An 18,526-nucleotide genomic window follows, 5' to 3' on the forward strand; every position below is an offset into this window, starting at 1 on the left:
TGTTCAGAGTGTGAAATTTCGTGTCTCTATGTGTGGTTTTTCCCTTGTGTTTTTGTCCTGGGTGTGAGCACACCTGTACTTTTCATTCTTTGTTCGTGGTTTCTTGAGCTTCTTGGGCTCACTGCACAAGCAGAGTCTCAGTGCCATCAACCCCTCCTGACACCACTTTGTAGTGATAGCTCAGGTGTCATAATTTATTAATTGAATTACTTTGGAAGATACTTTTATTCCTTTCCTTGTTGTTTAAAATGATCTGCTGGATTGAGAGACTGGACTAAGCTCTCTGCTTCTGAAAGGGACAATCCTTCTTTTTAATCTTAACTAAAGCTTCCCCTCTCTGATGCATGAAGGGTTTAATCTCTTGTGAAGACCAGATCTTTACCTTGTGAAAATCACCCCTGAACTCAAGCACCTGCTCAGACCTAACCATGGACTTCAGATCTGCTTCAACCATGATTCAATTACAGCATCCTGTATATGTGGAGGGGATGTTGTGCATAGTATTTTTGGTTTTGTAACTTGACTCTTTTGAGATGCATTCTTTTGCTTGTCACTGAACTCCATGTGAAATACATTCTTAAGTGCAGTAGTAAACATTTGAAGATATTTTTTCTCCCACGAGCTCTAATTCAATCTAATTTCCTTTCTTTTCCTGAAATGTTCAGAAGTATAAAAATTGAAGTGTAAATTGAGAGTGAAAAAAAAAGAAACAGATACATTACTGTGTATTGAGGGTGGGAAGGGACACTTCAATGCCCCTCTCTGTCTGAAGCATCATTGTGATGGAATTTTTTAATTTCACAATTTAGAATCACACAGATTCAGTTCTGCTCAGTGCAGAACGTGTTGGCCTCGGTCCAGGAGAACATTTTACTTTTCTGGTCATCTGTAAACACACAGGCAGAATACTTGCGTGCTTCAGTTTAAATGTGCATCTTGATCAGGGCAGCAGTGCTCAGTACCTCTCTCCTCTCAGCCCTCACCACTGGGCTGGGTGAGCAGTGTGCAGGCAGGTTTTGAAAATAGCAATTGACACTCTCCTCTGGGAAATTTAACTCACAAGACTAATAACCCATCTGTGGTTTATATTTCTGCATCTTGACTTGTTCAATGCATGTTTAATTTGGGAGGGTTGCTTCAAGGTTGTGGCAAGGGCTCTTTGGTGCTATAATTTCTGTTGTGGAATGCAGTCCTGTTGGAATAAGGTACATCATGTACTTTTACTCTTTTGTCAGAGAGCAGAAAGACAAACACGAGCCATGGACTCAGTCCAGTACGCAGAATTCTGTGAAAGTCGGCAATTGAGTTTTTGTAAGTATTATAATGGCTGCACTATATTAAGATGTTTGATTATTATTTCATTTAATAGTGAGCACACCAGAACCTCATGTTTTTTGAAAGCGCTTTTGTTTCATCCACAGTAATAAAACTTTAAATTCTTTGTCTGTGTAACTCCTGGGAACAGTTAATTTAGCACAGTTTCAGGCCGTCAGGCAGAGTATTTTATTTGAATATTTACCAAGCTTTCTATGTGCTCAGATACTGAGCTGGTGGGGATGACTGCAAAGACAGGACTGGTGAGGAGCTAATGGATTAAAACCACACTTGCCCAAAGTCTGTCATGGTGGTGCTAAAGTCAGCACATTAGCAAAGTTTCATGGCTGCAGGTTTTTTGGAATGCCTCTAAAATTAGAGAAGAGCAGCAAGTTTTGCTTTTATTTCCCGATCCGCAGAGACACAAAGAACTCACTAAAGAGTCTTTTCTATTTTAAGCTGTAAGCTCCTGCTGTGGAATTTATTCACCATTAGCCATTCCAACACTAATAACATGATGACAGAATTAGGGCTTTACTAGCACTGAAAACCAACTTACTAGAAGTACTTGTGGGCCACAACTATAATGAGCTGTAAATTAATGGGCTTGATCCTGTAGTAAAACATCATTACAGAAGTGGTTAAGTGATGACTAAGGTTTTAGGTCAAATGTCAGAGAAAAGGAGGTGAATGAGCCAGTAAAAATCATGACAAAACAGCACATGATCCTACAACACAGACTTGAGCACAGTGGTGTCATTAAAGGAGACCTTATCTTGTTCTTCCTTTTAAATTCAAAGAAAAAGTGTCTCATTTATGGCGAATAAATGACGCATTTGAGATACTGTTCTCCATCAGCAAACGTCAGCAAACGTAGGAAAACATGTTTTGTAAGCATTTCTTTTTCTAATTCAGTATGTTTTTTATGTTTAGTTATAATTTGGCATCACACATCTGTGAACCATTAAATAAATGATACTTCAGATTAGGGTGACTTCAGGAAATGAGAGGTTTGTGATAAAGTCATTTTTAAAACCCCAAAATTGCCATCTGGAGACAAAACAAATAAAAATCTTACATTTTCAAAATAAAATAGAATGTTGCTGACCAAGAGATTGTGATCTATAAAAATATCTCGGTGTTATTTTCACAGTGTCTTTAAATGACCATGTCTATATGGTTCTTTTTCACTGACATTTAATGTCATTAAAGAAAAAGAGAATTACAGTGGTTAGAAAATAGTACCAAGAGAGACATGGGCACAAATTCAATTCCACAAAATGAGCTCAATTAGACAGAACATACTGAAGGCCATGGAGAATATTTGTCCAAAGGCTTTTTTTACTTGTTTATTTCAGTAAAAATTGATTGTGTTACTACATTTAACAAAGTGTATTGCTGTAATACAAGCCCATTGTATTGGGCTTGTATTACAGCCCAATTCTCTCTGTCACAAGAGAATGAACCTGGAAGGGACTTCAAGAAACCTGTTCTAAAAAAATATATATAAATAATCACAGCTCCAGATATTTCTGCAGTTTTAAAGACAGGCAAAAGAAAAGGTCCCTCAAAGGATCAAGTACTATAGAATTGCAAACTTAAATTCTAGGGAACATTTTTTGATCGTTTTATCATCTTCACACTTCTCGTGTTTCTTCCTTTTTATTTTTGTTTGTTTGTTTGTTTTCCTTTTGTTAATTATGCAACGTTGCCTTCCATTGACCTTTTTTCTGTTTAACACCTGACTTATCTGTAGCTTTTTAGCCCTGATTGAAAATTCTTTTTCAAAGAGTTGTTTCCTGTTCCTGCAGATAATTTTTCCACCTTGTATTTACTTTGTTTTGGTTGTCTTGTCTCACAAACAGCCCTCATTAAGATCTCTGTCTCAGTAGCTCCTTTATGTCCACAGATTTCTATGATCATCTTGTCCACCACTGACCTAAGCAAGATCTTCTTTATCCTTCCTCTTACTCTCCAAGCAAATACTGAATTTCAGTATCCTGTGTATTTTGCTGCCCTTTTTCTGAATCAATCTCACCCATTACCAGTGTGAAGTTCTTGAATGAATGTTAATTTTATATCTATTCTTATTTATGTGTATCCGAAGCACACTTACAAAACACTCTTGTACAAATAATTTTGGCTCACTTGTGAGCATCTCAGCCCTGTAAAGTTAACACCAGGACTTCCAAGTTCTTCTGTCCTTCATGTGTCTTTGCTATATTTAATACAATTATGTCAATTTTATCTGGACTCACATTTGTGTTGATTTCTTGTAGTGTTTTTTAATTCATCAAAGATGTGATGCAATAATTTTATTTATTTTACAGTAATATATTCTAAAGCAAGTTTGTCTGGTCCATGCTTCTCTGTGGTTGACCCTTCCTTGTTCTGAAATCTCCTGTGTGATCGATTATCTTGTTTTTTTCTCTTTATTCCATGTGCTTATGGGTCTCCAAAATGTATGAAATAGCAGTCTTTCCCCACTGGTTCCATTTTGAGAATTCCTTCTTTGGCCAATCAAATCACACTAATTGCTAGAGTTTTGCAGTATTTCTGTGACCCTAAAAAATGGATTATTTTGGCCTATCTATCATTAACTTTTCTTTTTCCCCTATGGTTTTGACTTTTGACAGCAAAGAAAGCATCCAAGTTCCGTGACTGGCTGGACTGTAGCAGTATGGAAATAAAGCCAAATGCAGTTGCAATGGAGATTTTAGCATATTTAGCATATGAGACTGTGGCCCAGGTAAGGGACTGATGGAACTCTAGTGAAACTGAATTAATTACTCTTGGAGGAGTCATGGGGTGGTTTGGGTTGGAAGGGACCTTAAGGCTCATCCAGTTCCAGCCCCCAGCTATGGGCAGGGACACCTTCCATGAGACCAGCTCAAAAATCCAGGCTGTCTTTCAGTTTGCTGTGTGACAGATGTGTGCTGTGCTGTGTTCATCCATCTCATGCACAAACAGAAATGTTTTATAATGGCTGCAGGAGAGAGGGGAGTCCAGCACGAACCTTTTTCAAGTCCAAACTGAAACCACACACTTTGCTATGTGACCTTTGGCAGTGCACTGAGGCTCATTCAATCCCATTGCACAACTGGATTAGAAAGAAGGATTTCCTGGAAAACAAAATGTTACCTTAGTGCCAAGCCGAGCCCTCTTGGGTAGATAGATTGCTCCATGTATTTACAGAAGTGGAAGAGAAAGGCTCTTTAGGCTGAAATATGTGAATAACTTTATTTTCATCTGAGAAACATTGAGAATATTCTGCTTCAACCCACAACCCTCACTCTCCCATTGTTACAATGTAATTTTAGTACCATGTCAGTAACTCCACCTGTTTTACCCCTCCAGCTGGTGGACTTGGCCCTTTTGGTTAAACAGGACATGATTCCCAAAGCTGGTGACCCATTCAGTCATGCCATATCTGCCACCTTCATACAGTACCACAACTCTACTGAGGTAAACTTGCTTTTTCATATATTAATGCATTTTATGTTTTGCTTGTAAATGTATTTTCTTCCAAAGCTGTCATTATTGGATGTGATATTGGTACAGACTTCTGTCATGGAGTTTATGAACTTTGAAGTTATGGATTTAGATGGAAAGATATTAAATTATAATTCTAAATGTTAAATTCTCAGTAGTGCCTTTATAATCAAATAAAAATCCTTTTTTCTTGGGTGAAAATTTCTTCTCTCTGTGTTCAAGGCTCTGTTGCAGATTTGGAGATTAAAGTTTTCAAAACTGGCAAATGCACTAAGTACTATGTTGCACGCATTAATAATACACAGATATCATAGTAACTTCTAGAATGAAAAAACCAAATTCTGTATTGCATCTCTTCCAGCAGGGAATCTGAGAAGGAAATAGATGGGGTGAGGTTTGTTTGTGATTTGATTATGTTGTGGCTGTTTGACATTTTGCTTTTACAGCCCCACCTCTTAGGGCAGTCTGCGAGTGTGAAGACCAGTCTTGACTCCCCTGAGAACACACCACCCCCTACACCCACCCCACCAGCATCAGCAGGGCAGCAACACCTTGGGAAAACCCCCTCAGGAGCCTTGGGGAACGGTGGAATTGGACAGGACTCCACCAAATCCAAACAAAGGAAAAGAAAAAAGGTATTTGGTGCACAATCCCAGGGAAAAAAAAATAAAAAAGAAAAAAACCCCAAAACATTCTCAGGAAATCATCACAGAATCACAGAATGTTTGGGTTGGAAGGGACCTTAAAGATGATCCAGTTCCCACCCCCTACCATGGGCAGGGACACCTTCCACTAGACCTGGTTGCTCCAAGCTCCATCCAGCCTGGCCTTGGACACTTCCGGGGATGGATCTCCACAGCTTCTCTGGGCAGCCTCTGCCAGGGCCTCACCATCCTCACAGCAAATAATGTGTGTTGTCTTAAATATTAATTTAAACCTATATCACATATTGATGGCCATTGCTATTGTACGGCCAAATGTGTGGATTGGTGTTTTTTTCTATCAGAATTATGCTAAATTTTTCTAATAATGTCTGCAAACTGAATTTTGTCAAGGTGACAACTGCTGCTTCTAAGATAACCTGCTCCTCTACAGGCACAGCAGTTGTCACCACCACAGATGATCATCCCCTTCTCTGACAGGGGCAGCAAGCTCAGGTTTTAAGGGCCAAAATAAAAGCAAAATAGGCAAAGAGGTGCTTGTGATCTTCCTGATCTCAGCAGCCTGAGGTGACTGCCACCCTTGCTTTTAACAACTTCGCCTGACTTGCTTCTTTTTTATACCAGTTGTTTGCATTCAAGCTAAATATTTGTTAGCTTTGTATAAAACAGAGATGTCTCATATTCAGAGTATGCAATATGTGTTACAATTCTTGTCTGTTGTTGCAGAGTCTAGGTGTATTGAGAGGGATATATGTACTTAAACTCACAAGAGAAATCAATGTGATTAAATAAACTGTAGAGAAAAACTTGTGCTGGTCACTTGGGGATGTTTTGAAGAAATGTGATGGCAGTGCTCATTTTGGTGAAAAGCAGTGAAACTACTTGGGATTTTATCAAGTGTTTTATTAAAAAAATACTCACTTTTCAGGGTAAAACTGGTGATTTCTACAGTGATAAGGTAGAAAAAATGTATTTTCTCCTTCTGATGTCATCAATGCTGTGGATAGTTCTGAAGCGTTCAGCTTCCTCCTGGCCTTATTATACAGTGGTTGGAAAGCTTTTAGTGAATCCTGGAAGGACTTCTGCTTTTTAGTCTTCCTTTTTTATATTATAATTTATTATGTTTTGTTCCTGTGGCTGATTTTCATTATAATACCTAGGAACAGAAATTTAGCTGGAGTTGTAGTTTTTGATGCATTATATTTTATTGATGCTGAAAGTTTAAGTTCTTAGTATTTGACTAAATGCCTTTCAAAGTAATTATATTCCAAAAAGTGCACAGTTTTAATTAAATATTCTCATTAGTGACTTAATTTGCTTAGGTATCTACTGGATATAAATGTAGCAAACAAGTTAACCTGGTGAAAAATACTATTTTTAGGCCATGAAGGTCTAGTCCAACAGAAAATATTTGAGTTTCATGTTCCCTTTATGGATGTCAATCAGCAGGAGAAAAATCTGCCATCATATAATGAATAATTCTTTGTGTACTCACAGGCTCCAGTGGACTCAGTGCTCTTGAAAATAAAACATTTTGTAAAAAACATCCCAAGTTTGAGAGCATTAGTATATGATGTGAATGTATGAGGGGGCCATGGATGTGTGTATATTAAACTTCAGTGTATAATTAAAGTTTTTGTCATTCTCAGTGCACTCACTAATACAATTTTCAGTCATTTATTGCCAAGCAGCCATCATTAGATAAATCATCTGAATTCTGGCAAGCAGATGTGTCTTGGTGGAGCCTAAATCAATATTTCAAGTTGGCTAGCAAGGAGAAAAGAGTAACTTTTTCTTCTAAAATCCCAGGAAAATTATTATACAATCTGCCAATAGCAGTGAATTCTTATTTTTACATATTCAGGGTCCATAATCAAAAAAGTCACTTTGAGGTAATTAAATTTTTTTTGTATCCTTCTAACACCCTTACATCATGTGTTGCAGCTTCAAATTTCAAGTTGATACTCTTCAATGGTGATTTTGGTGTCAGATTGCTTTCCACTTCAGGTGTTTGTTCAATATTTTCCCCACCCCTTGACATCATAATAAGAGCCTGAAATGTTTTAAAAATAGTTTCTGTGGTTATTGAAGTACGACTTATATGACCCTTTCATTTGAGTTTGAACATTTTCTGCTCTTTGCAATTGCAACACAGAGCAGCACTAGGTGAAAGATTTAAAAGGACTAACATGGTGTTCTTTGGGTCTCTTAAGCAAAGTTCATGTAAAAGTCCTCTTTGATTTGTTAATAGCTTTTTTTTCTCTGATGTAGTGTGTGGCACCAATGATGTGTATCCTCAGGAAAAAAAAATCGGTCCATTTTATAAAGGTTTATTTTCATACTTTATGCACTGTAGGTCTGTTGTGTGTTTTTGATTTAGTAACAATTTATGTGTTTTTCTGTTGCAGAGCACTGCAGCCTGTGGGATGGAGGCTCAAAGTGATGCCATCCAGCCCAGCCACATCAGAGAGGCCATTCGGCGCTACGGCCACAAGATTGGCCCCCTTTCCCCATTCACAGTACGTAATAACAGAGTTATAAAAAGTTATATTTATAATCTTAAAGAACTCTGATTTTCAAGTGGTCAAATGAAGAAGCTTTGGAATTGTTGAGAGCAATTTGTGGTGACTGTAATTTTCTTTATAAAAGTGGCATAATTCTCTTGGGAAATAAAACTTAGTAATTTCTGTCTCTTTTTGGAAAGACAAAAAAAAAAGGTTTTTTTCCTTTCAAATATTATTTTCTTTCAATTACAAATTATGCTTTTTTGTTAGTGCTTGAATTTTCTGTTTTTCCAAAGTTTAGGTTTACAGTTATTTTAAATTATATGTATTCCAATATGGTGAAGAGCACTTTATATTCTAAAATTAGTTTGGTGTCAGATACTGCTCCAATTGGATGCTGAACTCTCAAGTGACACATTTACAGTTGGGGAAAGAAGAGAATGGGTTTTTTTAGACAACTTTGAACCTCCACTGAAATGTAATAGAACTGATCTTGTGGTAAAACACTGATGGGTTCTGAGGTTTTGCCATCATTTTTTCTATGCAAATTGCAAATCCATTGTTCAGAGCAGCCAAATAAATTCTTTATTCTCAGCTGATGAAAATGCAAAAGCAGTCCATCTCCAATGTCATAAATTGGGGTCATTTTCTTCTCATCTGCAGTTCTGTTTGGCTTTTATCCTGCTTACCTCAGAATATCTGCATTTAGAAAATAGTAAATGTCAAAGAAACAGTTATAGAAAAAAAACAAACAAAATCCACCAAACAGGACTTCAGCTTCTAAAAATCAGGATGAAATTGTCCAATTTCTGAGAGATTTTAGGAAAGGAAATTTCTTCTGAATTTGGATTAATTAATATACATAAAAGCAATGCAGAAGTATATGAAGGCCATAAGTATAAAGGAAATAGTGGGATTTCAGAAGCAAGGAACAAGAGAAGAGAAAAGCTATAATGTTATTAGTTATAATTTTCCTAGTGCCAAAACTAATCAGTGGTTTATAGATGGCAGTGAAAGTTTGATTTATTAATGATGGTCAATACACAATTGCAATGAATTGTCTTTATGTAACATTGCTTTTTTCTTTTGCCACACAGAAATGCGAGATTAATATCATGTAAAGTGTTGGATAGAATTTCCAGTCCAAAACAGAAAAATGTCTTTAGCAGAAGTTTGCTAAAAAGTAGTAGTGGTAGTTAAGAATATGGCAATAGCTTCTGAAAGCAGAGAATGTATTTAACTTTATTTTTAAAAAGTAAAGCACTCACATAAACAGCTGCAGAAAGGTGAATCTTCCCTCCCTGACCCTCACTAAAAGTGCTTTGGTCAATTATTAACCAAAGTTCAAATTTTTTCTTCAACCACAAGGTATAATAAAACACCCTGGTTTGTGTTGGGGTTTTTTTATGTCCTCCACTCTTGAACTTCCCAAGCAGTGCAACTGAACAATTTAATTTGTTAACATTACCTACAGTCAACGTGGTTGATGAGAGGAGCAGATCTTGTTCCCTCTGAACAAGCCAAGAATAAGAGGGAATCTTAGGTCAGCTTCTGGATGCCTACAGATGTTGTAGAGCTGTAACGTGATTCTGCTTTTAATGAAAAGGCTCAGGAAAAGTATTTTGAGAGATATTGCAGAGTCTGCATTTAGGTCCTTTCCCCTGTGAGTTCCCTCGTTGGAGTTTTGGGAGAGACCTGGCAATGACAATTGTCCATGCAGCAAACAGAAACCCTGGGTCTTAATTTGGCACAAATGTGGATGGAGCACTGAGTACCCTCTGCAATCTGCATTATTGCAGATTTCCAGGACAAATACAATTTAATGATGGCCACATCTGGTGGTGTGTGTGTAATCAAACCTGAGGAAATGAATTAACAGAAGTGATGCAGATTTTTATGTAATCAGGCGTGGCCATTTCCTCAGATCTCAGCAGCAGGGCCTGTGTGACAGAACCCATGTAGGCAGTGCAAAACCTTGGTAAAATATTATAAGTCTGAGCTGCTCTCTGCAGTGTCTGAGGGGAAAATTATATCAGAAGGATCTAAACCCTTCCTGGACTCTTTGAAGCAGCTAGAAGGGATATTTTTATGGATCAGTGCAATAACCAACAGACTGGCAGTTGTCAAGGGGCTGCTGCATTCAGAAAGTTCATAACTGAACCCAAACCACCAGGGGATGAGTTTCTAACAGGAAAAATGCAATTTAACCGTTGTGTTGTCCTACACAAGGATGGATGATGTGGAAAGCGAGCTGCCAGTTGCTTCCCAGCAGTTCTTATGGAAAGCCACTTTTTAAAAAAGACAGTTGAGGAGTGAAAAAGCTTCATGCTTTTTCCAGCTAGTGAATAGCTCAGCCCCAAACATAGAATTTAGATTTCATTTTTGTAAGAAGAAAATATAGGATAATGTTTTGTTTTTAAAAAAGTACATATACTTCTGTTTACTTAAGAGAATAATTATGTATTTGTAGAGCACAAACAGTGACTTTTTTTTGCATCTTTCCCTGTTTTGCTGTTTCATCATGATTGTCACTCTCTTCCATCTGATTTGGTGATAAGTGTTCCTAAGGAGTTGGTTTTGGAAGAAGAGTTAGCTATACAATTTATTCTTTAGCAACATTTGATGAATGTTGGTTTGCATGGAAACAACACTTTGAAAGTTTTATAATCATATGGTAAATGAAAACTAACATTAAACCAGTGAAAATGATCCCTTTGCATTTATTTTGACCTTGATAGTTATGTCAGAATGACTAACATAATTAGAGCATTTAGGTTCTGTCTCCAAGTGCAAGCCACAATGGAAAGCAGCAAGTGTACTCTGGATCCTTCTGCATTGTATCATGTCTAAGGTAATTTAGATATGTGTTTTATCTAAATATTTTCTACAAACAGTGTTGGGTGGTGCTCAGTGTTACCTACTTTAAAGCATGGTCTAGACTTGTGAAAATCAGAGAAATATTAAGCAATAGCACCATGTAATTTTGCAATATAGGAGTGGGAAGTATGGAACTCTCCATCATATGGAATAATGCAATTCCATGTGCTGGACCTGTGTGTATTTCTATGCACATTTAAGTTAAGGAAGTGCATAGTGAAATGATGTCCAGCCTTAACTGGGCCTGTAGGAATAATCCCAATAGTCTTCCAAATAGTAGTATTTATTTTGCCAAGGTGTTCACAAAAATATTAGGTGGCATGAACACAAGCATACTGTCTCTAGAGAAATTGTTTTAAGTTACTTAATTTGATTGTATTTCAGACAGTTGGGGTAGCAAAAAAATAATTCTTTAAAGAGTATTTATTCTGTGAACAGCACATAGTACTTACCTGGAGTCTTGATAGGAGCAGCTGTGAGTGGAGCATGAACAGCCTGTAAGCAGTGCTTGTGACCACAAGAACAGCTGTAGCAAAGAGAGCAGCTCCAGCAAAAAGGACAGCTGAGATCCTTTACTCTGAAATGAAAAGCAAAGTGGTCTGCTACAGTAGTGGAAGACCACAGGCAAAAAGAACAAGGAAATGTTTCCAAAGCAGATTCTTTGTCTTTAGTTTATGGCAACTTTGAAATGAAGTGCTTCAGATGTTTAGTTAAGAGAAAATGAGTTCACAAATGTGAATTGTAATCCTGCACAGGCTCATGGCAGACCATGGCCATTATTCAGCAGCTTGTACATGTGTAAATGGGGTGTATTGAATTAACAGGGGTATAACCAACATTTCCTTGGGTATTTATGTTTTGGGGAAAATGTTTCTTCAGCCTCCCAGGCATTTCAGTATGAAAAGGCTTGCTAGTCTAAACCTTCTCTTGTTAAATATTTCAGTCTCATAAAATTGCCTATGCAGCATAAAAAAATGAGTATTTACAAACCTGTGTTTATAATATTGCTTGTGACATTCCCTGCATGAAGAGCATGTAATAGCAGAGAATGTGATTTGGCAGAGACTTGAATTATTTGGGCCTTACAGAGCCCTGCCCATACTCTTAGGGGTTCTTAAATAATAAATGCAAGTATCCCATGTGGACTTCAGTAGGGTACATGTACATGGTAATCATAGTTTCACAATGAAGTTATGCATTTAGTCAAGGTCTTTTACTTCTGATGTTTTTAAAGTGCTTTTTATTGGTCCTGATTGAGCTCAGCTTTTATGCAAATGCTTAAATCAATTTCTGTAGTGAAAAACATTGAAGTTCATCAAGGATCTTGAATAATTTCAACATAATAAAGATGGTTTTAACTCTATTAATTTCCCCTAAAAACTAAATCTGTGGAATAGCAGCTGATGACCTGGCAAAGTTTATGAGAGACTAAACCAGCAGATTCAGGGAGTAGAAAGAAGAGAGGGAAGCCTTTAAAATACAAAGGATAATGTGGCAATATGATATTTCTCTAAGAGGACGTTTTGGAAAGCAAGTATGGTTTAGGTGCTTTAAAAGGTGCTTCAAGAAGAATTCAGCTTTACATTCACTGAATCACAGAATGGGTCAATTGGAAGGGACCACTGAAGGTCTTCTGGTCCAAGCTCCCTGCTCAAGCTGGGTCCCTCAGAGCCCAGGGCACAGGCTCCTGTCCATGAGCCTTTTGAGTATCTCCAGAGAAGGAGGCTCCACAACCTGGAATTGTCACCCAGAGGATTTGGTCTCCAACTTAGTCCTCTTAACTGAAAGAAATTTCTTTTTGCATGTTTCACATCAAAGTAGTAGTGAGAAGAAATTCTGGAATATAATCCTCAATAATTGCTTCAATAGACACAATGTGGATGCAGTACAGCTGAATTTTTCTAAAGCACTTGAATGATAAAAAGTTTTGAATGCTGTTTCCGAAAGAAATTAGTTACATGGAAACCAAATAAAATATCTCTGATACTTAGGGTCCTGTAAAATATAGACTGCCCATATTGATATTCTGAATCAATTGATACTGATTTTGAAGAAGTCAGGATTTCATTCTTAATCACTTCTCAAAAATGAAATGTATGTATTTATGTCAAAAGGCATTTGAAAACTTTCCCTTCTGTTACACATTCAGTTTCTGATATAGAAAGAGTCACATTGACATTTTCATGCTTTCTTCTCATTTTGAAAGCAAAAAAAGGGCATTTTATTTCATTAAACAGTTACATATTTATGATGTCTTTGTCTATACTTCAAGCTGTTGTCTGCAGTTATTTGTAATTCTACAGTGTTAACACTTTGTGTTTGAAAAAGATGAGTTATTACTCTATAAAACCAGTAGGAAGTCAAATCTCAGTTTGGAAATCTTGGTTCCCTTCTCTACCAACCCCCATCCCAAGGTTCCTCCTTTCAGATTTATGAAAGAAAACATTTCTTTCTGTAAAAGGTTTTTGTATGCCAGCATCTGGAAGTGTTTATTTCAGTGGCGTGTAATCTATCTGTGGATTTAGTTAGCACCAGACCCCCTTTTTTGTACTCCTGACTTAAAATTTTTATAAATGATCTTGTTGAATTTGTGCCAGTGTGCACATGGTTTGGCTGATTGCTGCATATATCCTTTACCTGCCAGTCACCTTTGATTTATATTCCTTCTCTTCTGCTTTTGCCTCCAAAAATGGTGCCACTGAACTGTCCTCTAAATCATCTTATTGGATAAATTGCTCCAAGATGAGATGGCACAGTTTTGGCTGACTCCTCAACAGAAGGCATTCCTATAATCCGTGCTTGCCTGCTCTCTGTAGGGCCATTCAAAAAAGAGAAGGAACAGGGAAATGGGGCTCCCTCTTTGATTCCAGCACTATTTCTTCCAGTGCTGTTCAGAAATGTAAAATGGGGCATTTGATTTATATGGCTCTTAATACCATCTGAAGACCCATAAACTGATGGAGAATCTTTCTCATCTCTCCTGAGCTGAACTTCTTCATTAGATAAATTTTAACCCTGAAAATATGTTTAATAGGGTTTTCTCCCAGAAAGATTAAAATGTTAAAGAATAGCATATTCAAGAATATATTAAAGCATTTCATTTGGAATAGATTATATAATATATATGACAGTTCTTTCCATTATAAAAATCCCTGTTGGTTTCCTTAAGCTAAACAGCTAATACTGCTTCAGAATAACAACAGTTCTGTAAGCTTTACTTAATGACATTACTAATTTGGAGAGTTTTATGAAGTTTCTTGGAGAAAAGCAGGTGGCTTGGCAATAATTTAAAAGGTTCCCAATTTGTGGTAGCAGTTTCAGGGGGTTTCATGTTTCTAAAGAGGGAGACCAAGCTGCATAATACTTAAGAGTGTTCTGACACAATGATGTATCATTTTAGAGTAAGTTTCCAGAAGTTCATTGGTCATTAAATGTGCTGCTTGACTTTATATTGCAGTTTCCCAGCTGTCCCTACTGGGGGTAATCTTAACGCTCCAACAGAATTTATTAATGAGGGCACAAGCTCACAGGACTGATGAAGCAGTAAGTTGCCCAGATGATTTTATTGAACAGGAACATAGATTTTTAGATAAGACAAAAATGTCATTGAAGTAGATTTGAAAAGAACTGACTCTCTTTCTACAGAGCACTAGGAAAGTATTTACAAATGGTCTGGATAGTATTTGATATCCTGTGGGGATATTTAAAATTCTTGGATAGCACATACATCAGTGTCCTACTACACAACACAGTGCATGAATTGTTGCAAGCAGCACGTGAGGCTTTCAGGCAGCATAGATGTGGTTCTGTTGAGGCAGGAGACACTGGCATGGAGTGACTCTGCTAATGCAGTTTGTACAGCCACACAGAGGGTTGTGTAAATTGTGTCACTGCCTGTTCAGACCTGCTGTGCTGGAAGTGCTGAACAATGTCTTGCTCAACATAGGAGCTCACACTGCAAAATTTTATGATTTTTTCATATCTAATGCTTAAAAAAATCTTATTTGTCAAACAAATAGCTAGCTCTGTTAGTGAGAAGATAAGTGAACTATAAGGTTTGCAATCACCTGAATCTGTCATATAAACTAAAGAAACTCCTAGTCTCATTAACCGTATTTTAAAATTTTTTTTTCTAACTGTATGGCCAGATTCAAACACATACTAGCATTTCAAGCACAGTTGTACTGATGTACAAGAATCTGAGGGTTAGAATATGTTACTTTCCAAAAGTGTATGTTCTTATGTGCCTCCTGAGAGGCTTAAAAAACTTTATATGGATGAGAATCTGACTTCTGGTACTCTGCTCAAGGCAATCTAACGTGTAATACATAAATATGAATTTCAAAGGTAAGGTGAGAATTATAATTCTAGAGCAGAGACTGGGACAGAAAGGTTACGTAATTTAGTGCTCCAGGATATTTATTTACAAAAATAAATATGTCTTTCTTCAATAATTTGCAGTAATTTTTGTAAAGACATAGGCATTGCATCTATGCAGCAGGTATATTCTGGTTACTAAAAGAAAGTTACTAAATAGTTAAAAGTTACTAAATAGAAACTTGGTTGTTGAGGAATCCTAAGAACAAAATGGAAGAATCTTAAAAGGGATGTGTATTTTTTTACTTGTCTTTGCACAGAATTACAGTGCAGCTCCCTGCAAGATTCCTGCTTTTGTGATTTTGTTAGATAATAGACAATATCATGTACTTATACCATTATATAATGAAAGATCAGTTGCAGTTGTATCTTATACAATTCTTTCAGATTTCGCTTGAATGTGAGCATTCATTCACATTTTTCTCCTTGAAAGATTTGAAGTGCTTTATGAGCTGGAGCTGCTTGTAGCTGTCAGTTCACTCTCAGTGCTGCTCTGAGCCAGCCCAGACTGAGATGCAGCAGCTGTGATTCAGCAGCTCTGTAGCACAGGATGTGAGCCGTCTGGACGTAACTTTATGAGAACTTTAGGATCATGTAATAAGGCTGTTTGACTTGGAATTAACCTACAGTTGGAGAAAAATTGCATGAAATGTAATTTCTTGTGAGCAGGATCTTCATTTTAGGTGCTGCTTGTACGACTGATGCTTGACAGATGTGTCCTGTTGTATTGAGCTTGGATAGAAGGACAGGCTGGATGGGACTTGGAGCAGACTGGTCTGGTGGCTGGTCATCCTGCCTGTGGGGATGGAACCAGATGGTCTCAAAGGTCCCTTCTAACACAAACCATTCTGGGATTCTGAGATTCCATGATAGAAGCTCTTACCCATGGACATCTCTGGCATCCCTGACTTGTCACTTTGCAAATAAAGAATGTAGAACCTCTAGAATAGCAGAGTAAATCTGGAAAGGGGCAGATAATAATATGGGAGCACCAAAACCAAGTGGAGATATTTTTTTGTAACTCTTATCATCTGTTATTTTCCATTTTAGTTGCCTACTCTTGTCCCTTAAGTCCTACAATAGTACTCAAACTCAATTACTTGTTCAGCTTGGCACAGGAAAAGACAAAAGATTTCTGAATAAAAGCTGTGATTTTGTGCTTTGTTTCACTCCATTTATCATGTCCCACTCAGTGAGGTGTCACTTCTCATTTAAATCTTTGATACCACTAACAACAAAAGAAGTTACTGAATGTGCAGCAGTACAAATTATGTTTGATTGCCTCTCATTTCTGTCCCCTGTCCTCTGCATGCCCTGGGGCAAAGGTGGTCATTCTCCTCTCATCCTTCTGAGACATCTCCAGGCATCTGAAGGCAACGTTGATTTGATTGCTAGAAAATCTCTTTAACATTTAACTTTTACTTTACTTTACTTTCTCTAAACCAGACCCATTTCAGGGAGCCTGGCTGCACACTTGGTACTGCTTGGAAATATTTCTCTAGGAAAATCAAGTGAAAACACCAGCCTTGAGGCAACCAAACACATTTTATTAATTTTATTTTGGGGTTTTTGTGTTTCTTCCCTGAGGTTTTGTATTATTCCAGCTTTCTGACTTTAGCTTCAAGGTTGTGTAAACCTCAATTCAGCAAAGCAGTCATCTGCTTAATTTTTTACTATACCTACAGTCGGACAAAGGCATGGGCTAAATTGAGGCTTCTGGTATTATTAGTAATGTAAGTTTTGATTCATCTATTATTTCAGTTTTGTTTTTTGGGGTTTTTTTAAAATTTATTTTGCATAGGAGAAAAGGAGATACTTGTAGGACATTAAATGGGATGAAATTAAGATCATATTCTTTTTCTCACCTTGTAATATTTGCTCACTGGGACGTTTTGGAAGATAAAGACTTTAAACTTAAGATACAGCACTTGTCAATATTTTGGAGTTAGCAGAGCTAAGAAAAAAAAATCACAAAATGAAGGAAAATTCTAGAAAGGGATATCAGACTTCAGAAAAGGAAAACAGCAAAACAAGTACCAGTCATGTTTTAGTGCTGTGTGCTGCTGTACTTATATTTGTGACTGTGGTTTCCAGTTTAGGATTAAGCTTCAACCAGGGCTTTCTGGTACATCTCTTGTTATCTGCTGTTCTACAGTGACAAAATTGCACAACCAAGATGGTTTTCCTGCATTTAAGCCAAACCTCTTCCTCCCAGTTATATCCCTCTGGATAATTCAGTTCCCTTCACAGCAATTAAATTCTTTAGCTGCTTATTGGTAGAAGTTACACCCTTTCTTCCATGACAATCTCAGGAGAGGGGATATGAGAAGGGATTTTGCCTTGATAAGACAATTTTCTGTCTCTGGAGGTATTTATGACACTGAATATGCACATGGATGAAAATATATTGGGCTTTCATAAAGACCCTGAGCTTTTCTGCAAAGCCCTGAGAACATGTTTGAAATAAGTGGTTTCCTTCAGGCCTCAGTTGCAGAATGACCATGGAATCTGGAGTGTACCTGAGTGATTAAAACACATCTAGTTCTGTTTTACTAATTTGGAATGCATTCCACAGGCTGGAGCTGCCTAAGAATTATATGCCTCTAATTTCACATAATTTAAATTCCAATAATGCTAGGAGAAAAATAAGTAACAGTGAGAAATAATAAGGGAAAAAACCCAATAAAAATAAGAAGAAAAATCACATAATAAATATTTGCATAGGGTCCTAACACTGGCTGATGGGGGAAAGGTTGGGGAGGAATTGTACTAATGCAATATTCCAGGCTATGTACTGGCACAGGTCAGTCTTAAAATGTGTTGATGTGCTGACAGGATTGTCATTTTTGATGGCAAAGAATTGGGACAACAGGAAAAAAATAAGACTCTCCAGAGATCCACATGTGTTAGTTTTACTGCAGAAGGTGCTAAAACTGCTGGAAGCAAGCAGTCTCCGTGCAGAATTATTGCAATGCAAATGGCCTGGAAGTGAGAAACAGTAATTTCATGAGGTAATTTTGTCAGTGGTGAAGGGTTTGGGGTTTGGGTATTTTTTTTTCCTTGCAAGAAGGACAGGTTATTAACATTTACCATCAAGAAAACTCTAGTTCTAATTGGTGTTTAGATATGATGCTTAAATTACCCTCAGAAGATATAGTGGAGGTTTGGGGTGTGGATTAAGTGCTTCTGAGAAAAAGCATTCAGCTGTTTCTGCATCTGTTAACAAGAAAGTTAAAACAATCCACCATTGTGCATGGAGGGTTTTATTTTTTTTTACAAAAAAGGAGCAGATGGTACAGA

The 18,526-nt window shown here is 37.2% G+C and overlaps 1 protein-coding gene across 3 annotated transcripts in view; it reads left to right on the forward strand.

Moving 5' to 3' along the window:
* Positions 1-18,526, forward strand: part of SUPT3H (SPT3 homolog, SAGA and STAGA complex component) — a 255,664-nt gene that overhangs the window by 198,154 nt on the left and 38,984 nt on the right. For all 3 annotated transcript variants that reach the window (XM_064709906.1, XM_064709907.1, XM_064709908.1), the window contains exons 7-11: positions 1,236-1,311; positions 3,951-4,063; positions 4,672-4,779; positions 5,253-5,441; positions 7,877-7,987. In XM_064709906.1, the coding sequence (XP_064565976.1) occupies positions 1,236-1,311; positions 3,951-4,063; positions 4,672-4,779; positions 5,253-5,441; positions 7,877-7,987 (597 nt within the window). The remainder of the gene's footprint in view (positions 1-1,235; positions 1,312-3,950; positions 4,064-4,671; positions 4,780-5,252; positions 5,442-7,876; positions 7,988-18,526) is intronic.

The sequence above is a fragment of the Zonotrichia leucophrys genome, chromosome 3 (assembly GCF_028769735.1).
Source record: "Zonotrichia leucophrys gambelii isolate GWCS_2022_RI chromosome 3, RI_Zleu_2.0, whole genome shotgun sequence".
NCBI classification, from domain to species: Eukaryota; Metazoa; Chordata; class Aves; order Passeriformes; family Passerellidae; genus Zonotrichia; species Zonotrichia leucophrys.